General features: G+C 34.8%; 1 protein-coding gene across 1 annotated transcript in view; it reads left to right on the top strand.

The window, feature by feature from the left end:
- The window catches only part of CRISP1 (cysteine rich secretory protein 1), a 23,816-nt gene extending 20,549 nt beyond the window's left edge, over positions 1-3,267 (top strand). The window contains exon 7 of the mRNA XM_077752858.1: positions 3,140-3,267. Within this exon, the coding sequence (XP_077608984.1) occupies positions 3,140-3,267 (128 nt within the window). The remainder of the gene's footprint in view (positions 1-3,139) is intronic.
- Positions 3,268-7,363: the final 4,096 nt, after the last annotated feature.

The raw sequence follows: 7,363 nt of genomic DNA, 5'->3' as shown, positions 1-7,363 counted from the left end.
AGAGGACTCAAATAATTAAAATTAGAAATTAAAGAAGAGACATTACAACTGATACCACACAAAAAGCCGTAAGAATGCTATGAACAACTGTATGGCAATAAACTGAACAACTAATTTGAAGAAATGGATAAATTCCTAGAAGCATGCAATGTACAAAGACTAAATTATGAATAAATAAACATGATCTCACCAAGGTTGAATAATAGAATAATTGTATTCTATGAACATAATTATATTCTACGAATAAGTAGAAACTCTGAACACAGTACTAGAAAAGAGATTGAATCAATAATAAAAAACTTCCCAACTAAGAAAAGCCAGAGACCAGATGTCTTTACCAGTGAATTCTACCAAACATTTAAAGAATTAATACCAATACTTCTGAAACTCTTCCAAAAAATAAAAAATAAAGGAACACTTTCAAACTCATTTTATGAGGCCACCATTACCATGATACTAGTATCAGACAAGGACACTGTAGTAAAAAAATAAAAATAGGCCAATATATCTGATGAACATACATGCAAATATCTCAACAAAAGTTAGCAAAGCAATTGCAACAATACACTGAAAATATCATACACCAATTAAGTAGAGTTTATTCTATGGATACAAGAATGGCTCACCATCCACAAATCAAACAAAGTGATATACCACACCAAAAAATGAAGAATAAAAATCATATAGCCATCTCATAGAGGTACCAAAAGCATTTGACAAAATTTGACATTCTTTTGTGATAAAAACTCTCAAGTTGGATATACAGGATATACCTCAACATTATAAAGGCCAGATATGACAAGCCCACAAAAACTATCTTGCTCAGTGGTGAAAAGTAGAAAGTTTTTCCTATAAGACCATGAATAAGAGAAGAATGATTACTCTTACCACTTTAATTCAACATAGTACTGGAAGTCCTAACCAGAGTAATTAGGCAAGAAAAGAAATGCAAATAATTAAAATCAGAAAGGAGAAAGTTAAACCGTCTCTATTTGCAGATGACGTGACAGTATATATAGAAAACCGGAAAGACTCCACCAGAAAACTGTTGGGGTTAATAAATGAATTCAGTAAAATTGCAGAATAAAAAATCAATATACAAAAATCAGTTGTTTTAAGTACATTACCAACAAACTATCAGAGAAAGAGATTTAAGAAAACAATACTAGTTTTAATTGCATCAAAAAGAATAAAACACCTAAGAATAAATATAATCAAGGAGATGAAAGATCTACATGTTAAAAATTTTAAGACATTGATGAAAAATATTGAGGAAGGTACAAATAAGTGGAAATATATTCCATGTTCATGGATTAGAAGAATTAATATTTTTAAAATTTTTTCATACTACCCAAAGCTACCTACAAATTCAGTGCAATCCCTATCAAAATCCCAATGGTATTTTTTTTAAGTTTATTTATTTATTTTGAGAGAGAGAATGAGAGAGAGAGAGAGAGAGAAAGAGAGAGAGAGAGAACACACATAAGCACAGGGCAGGGTGGGGAAGGGGCACAGAGAGGAAGAGAGAGAATCCCAAGCAGGCTCCTCAACACTGTCAGCACAGAGCTGGATGTGGGGCTCGAACTCACAAACTATGAGATCATGACCTGAGCCAAAATGTATCACATAACCAACTAAGCCACACAACCCTCCAATGGTATTTTTCATAGAATTGGAACAAATAATCCTAAAACTTTTATGGAACCACAAAAGACTCCAACTAGCCAAAGCAATCTTGAGAAAGAAGAATAAAGCTAGTGGTATCACACTCCCTGATTTTAAACTATATTACAAAGCTACATATAGTAATCAGAACAGTATAGTATTAGTATAAAAACTGACACAGAGATGAATACAACAAAATGGAAAACCCAGAAATAAACCAACCCATATATGGTCAATGACCAAAAAAGCCAAATACTACAAAGGGAAAAGATAGACTTTTCAATAAATGGTGCTGGGAATAGTAAGAAAAGAATGAAACAAGACCCATGTACTATACTGCACACAAAAATCAAGTCAAATGGATTAAAGATTTGAATAAGACCTGAAACCATAAAGCTCCTAGAAGAAAACATGAGGGCAAACTCCTTAACATCAATCTTGGTGATGATTGTTTGGACTTGACACTGAAAGCAAAAATAACAAAAGCAAAAATAAAGAGGTGGGACTGCATCAAACTAAAAAGCTTCTGCACAGCAAGGAAAACCATCAATAAAATGAAAAGACAACCTACTGAATGGGAGAAAAGACTTGCAAATTGTATGTTTGATAAGAAGTTAACCTCCAAAATATATAAAGAACTTAGAAAGCTGAATTTAAAAAATCCAATTAAAACATTGATAGAGGAACTAAATTGACATTTTTCAAAAGATATCCATATGGCCCACAAATACATGGGAAAAAGTGTTTAACATCACTGATCATCAGGGAAATGCAGGAATATACTGCATACCTGTTAAAATGGCTCTCAGCAAAAAAACAAGAGATAATAACTGTTGGCAAGGGTGTGGCAAAAAAATAAAACCCATAAACCCTTGTGTGGTGTTAAAAGGAATGTAAATGGGTGCAGTCACTATGGGAAATGGCATGGAGGCTCCTGAAAATATTAAAAAGTATACTTATCATATGATCTAGCAATTCTATTTCTGGATATTTATCTGAAAGAAAACAAAAACATTAACTCAAAAAGATATTTACACTTCTTTGTTCATTGAAGTATTACTTACAATAGCTAAGGCATGGAAGCAACCTAAGTGTCCATTGACAGATGAATGGATAGAGAAAAAAATGGTGTGTGTGTGTGTGTGTATGTGTGTGTGTGTGTGTGTGTGTACTATGTATACTGCTCAGCTGTAAAATAAATGGAAATCTTATCATTTATGACAACATGGACAGATCTTGAAGGCAAATTCTAAGCAAATTAAGTCAGGTATAAAAAGACATTACTATATGATCTCACTTATATGTGGAATCTAGTAAAACTAAACTCAGATACAGAGAAAGGTTGGTGATTTTCAGGGATATTGGGGGTGTGGGATGTGGAGAACTACATTTATGTCTTTGAGAAGTTTATCTCTTTCTTCAGCGATGGTGAATTTTTGAGATAATATTGTATAAACATGCTTTGTCCTTCCAGCCAACCCCTGCATCTACTATGATGAATACAATAATTGTGAGGCATGTACATATGGTTCTGGATGCAGTCACCAGGCGGTTCAATATTTCTGCAAAGCTAGTTGTCTGTGTGACACGGAGATAAAATAATATTTGTTATTTGCAACTATAATGTGCGGTTGGAGAAATCATCAATGCCACCGACTCCTGTCCTGATCCAACACTGTTTTAAACTTCCTTACTGCAGAAATGAAGTGTCTAGCTCAACACTTGCCCCACATTTAAATCCTGTGACTTGTAGTTCCCATGTTGACAACATTCCACTAATGGTATAACTGACCTCCTTGACAATAACCTTTGACAGACGAGGGTCTATCAACTCCTTCCCCTCCTTTCCCATGTCCCCAGCCTCCTTGATGTCTGTCTTTCCTGCCCAACTAACATGCACTGTAATTCCTTATATCTTAACTTCTATTGTAAATTGATGATTAAAATAATCCACAAAGCAATCAAAGAGTCCAGTCTTATTACTTGCAAGGCAAATTGCTTAATTGGAGGTGATTTAAATGTGTCATTACTTCATATCTACATGCATTTGCGAAGCTGGGGATGAATTGTTTTCCTTAATTTGACAAAATATATATTAGGCACTGGTTACATATATAACACATGTATAGAGGATATTGTCTCCCTTATATCAAATGAAGACATAAATATTAGTGAATCTGAACACTAAAGAAATCTAGTGAAGTGTGTGACCACACAGAGATCCCAATACATGGTATTTTGTTTTCAGGGTTTTTTCCCATAGGTATGCTCTTTCTTGCTAGAAGTTGATATAAAAAGCAGATTCCCTAGGTTTTTATCATTGGTCATATCATGTATAAGAAAGAGGCAGTAGAAACCAAGTTTTACTTTGAGGATGAGAATTGTTGGTGTGACCCCAGATTAACTCCATATGCTCTAAGGTAATGTGACACGAATTATAATGCAACTTTTTGAATGCTTCCCAACATCACTCCCATGACCAGAGCTTATCAGGAGTTTTGTGCACATGGCAACACACACATGGAAAGAAATCTCATGGTCAGTTCAGAGTCACTCTCAGGAAGCATCATGATTGGACTCAAGGGCTGGAACACACTGTTCCCTAAAAATATGTGTGTGTGCACACGTGTGTTGTGTGTGTGTCTGTGAGTATGTGTATGTATTACTAATGCATGTCCACAAGACCTGTGAAGCAAAGACCGTAAAGAGCAGCATTAAGGACAAGTCTGATTAGGTTGTCAGGTTCACAGTGGAGAGCAATTGGGCACAAAAATTGTTCCAGATTACAGGGAAACCTAAAGAAAAGTCAGACAGAAGGCTTTTATTTGATGCCGTGAGCAAAGATAACACACCTCTGATTCTCAATTATAAGAACTCTACCACAAAAATTAGGCTCTATGTAGTTTTGTATAGGGACTTGTATAATAGAATGATCCAAGATGTGCAGAATGACAACTGGTTCAAATTAGGGATCATTGTGAATTTTCAAAATGTTCTCAAGGCTTAAGCAGTTGAAACAGCATTGTCATAATCATGTTTTCTCTAACAGGCAAGGGGATCAATGATCCCTCACCGGTGAGAGCACAGAGATCCCTAGACAGTTCAGGGATCATATATCCTGAACCGCTGAATAATAGCGGGGATGTGGTATGTCTCCTATTCTTGTAACTCTCTCAATTTTCCCAGTATATTATACTTGAAATCTTTCCAAAGGAAAAAAAAATCCATTAAGTGTGGATGAAAGTAGAATGAACCTTAGTAAACATATTTAACCCACTTCCTGTTTCTGAGGTTAATGGTAACTACTATCTTCTCATCAATTTCTCTTTAAACCTTATATACAGATTTTTAAACTGGGATTAAGTATACCTACAGAATACTATGTACTTGTAGGTGCAAACACTACTGTTTTTAAATTTTTAAAAGCAATCTCAACTAGTGCCTTGATATGCAGGGTGCTTTTTTTTTTTCACATTATTCCTTATAGTTCCATTCTTCACCATTTAAATAATACATTTAGCAAACAAACAAACAAACAAAAAACCCTTATTACTCAAATAGGAAACATTGATTAAGTGATTATTTACACTTTTAATGGAAAATTTTGTTATATAAAGCAAGGGGATGGGCATCTGGTTGGCTCAGTCTGTTAAAAGACCAACTCTTGATTTCAGCTAAGTCATGATCTCACAGTCAGGAGATAGAGCCCTACATCTGGCTCAGCACTGGGGCCTGGAGCCCGTGAGATTCTCTCTCTCCTTCTCTTTGCCCCTTTCCCCCCCTCTCTCTCAAAATAAACAAATAAATTTTAAAATGAGTTAAAGCAAGGGGAAACAAAAAAAAAATCCACAAATATAGTTAGAGAACTCAACACCCCTCTCTCAAAAATTGCTACAACATAAAGACAAATGATCAGAGTTGATATGTAGGACTTAATACTATCAACTACTAGACTCGTTTGGCATTTATTGAACATCTAACCAAATCAGCAGAAAACATGAAGCCACTTTGATATGCAGGAACTTAAGAAGACTGGGCTACACTCCCCATAATGGTCATTCTTATGAATTTCTGGTTATTTGGGGCCATGAAAGAGATTCTTGTAGCAGATTTGTAGGTGGAAATGAAGTGGAAGCCATTTTGTAGCTTTTGGATGTTGCTGATAATCTGTTAAGTCAATTTGTTAGTCAGAATCAGCAGGTGGATGTCCACCACTCCATCTTCCCCTGGATCTTCCTTCAACTTCTATAATATCTGGGGTGGGTTTGCATAATTAACTCCAAGATGAGAGCCTCAGTTCTGCCAGGCATCTGTATAACCCACTCTCCATCCTGGTAGGTTTTCAGATCTTGAAGTTGGCTCCAACTTGTCCTCGATATTTCTCTCTCTCTCTCTCTCTCTCATCTGTCCTTCCCAACTGCCTCTCCAGTGGCCTTAATCTCCAGCAGGAGATGCAAATAAACTTTACATACTGCTTAGTCAGCTCACACATTTGGGTAAGAGCAAATTTCTATAATAAATCCAGGTGGTGTTCTTTGAATAAACTTTCTTGGGCACAATACGCTTTTCAGTACATGCCAGTATTTATCAAGATAGAAGATATTTTGGTCCTATAAGAAAGGTCAATGTTTTAAAAGTAATCCAAAGCATACAAAGAGCACTGATCTCTGACTACAATAGAAAAGCTTTATAAATCTGTTACAGATATATCTGGAACATGCTCAAAATTTTGGATACTAAATAATACACATTTAGATAGCTTATGAGCTGAGAAGAAATCTAATAGAAAATTAAGAAGCATTTTAATAAAATTTTAGAAAGCATTAAATTCAAATATGTGTGAGATGAATTTAAAGGAGTGTTGAGGGGGAATTTAAATTGCTAAATACCTATGTTCGAGAAGTGGGTTCTTATTATTAGTCAAGACAGTATAGCAGTTGGACCAAGATAATCAGTGAAACAGAATAGAATCCCAAAATAGATGTGGGCATAAATTACCAATTTATTTTAAAAGCTGAATATTCAGTGGAGGAAGGAACACTGGGTATTAATAGGCATAAACTTTGAACTTTGCTTCATAAGTTGAAAATCATGCAATTAATTCAAAATGGATTCTTAACATGAGTAATGTGTAAAACTGTCAATTGTATAGAACCAAACAAGCAAAATATGTGACAATAACAAGGAAAATTTCTCAGAATCAAAGCCAAACATAGGATTCATAAATGAAAAATTTGATAATTTGACCTTTTTCAAAATTAGAGTTCTTGATTTTGGAAAGGCACTGTTAGGTAACAAAGTGCCATTAAAAGATGGATAGAAATTTAATTCACAATTACTTACATGAAACAGGAGTTGTATTAATTGTATATAAAATTCTGACAACAATCTGAAGACAAAAAGAATCATAATCTACAAATTTTGAACAGACAATTCATATAAGAGGATATACAATTGGCAGAAATCCAGAAGAAAAGATGTTCCACATCATGCACCAGTAGGGAAATCCAAATTAATATCACAATGAGATACAACTACACACCCATTAGAATGACAAAAATTAAGAGAAGCAAGTGTCAGTGAAACTGTGGGCCAACTCAATTCATGTTTTGCTGATGTGAATGTTTAATGGCACAACCACTGTCAAAAACAGTTTGGCAGCTGACCATTCCACTGTTAGGTATTTAACAGAGAGAAC

The sequence above is a fragment of the Crocuta crocuta genome, unplaced genomic scaffold (genome assembly GCF_008692635.1).
Source record: "Crocuta crocuta isolate KB4526 unplaced genomic scaffold, BGI_CrCroc_1.0 scaffold291, whole genome shotgun sequence".
NCBI classification, from domain to species: Eukaryota; Metazoa; Chordata; class Mammalia; order Carnivora; family Hyaenidae; genus Crocuta; species Crocuta crocuta.
Note: the sequence above shows the minus strand (reverse complement) of the source record. Positions and strands in the feature narration are given on the sequence as shown.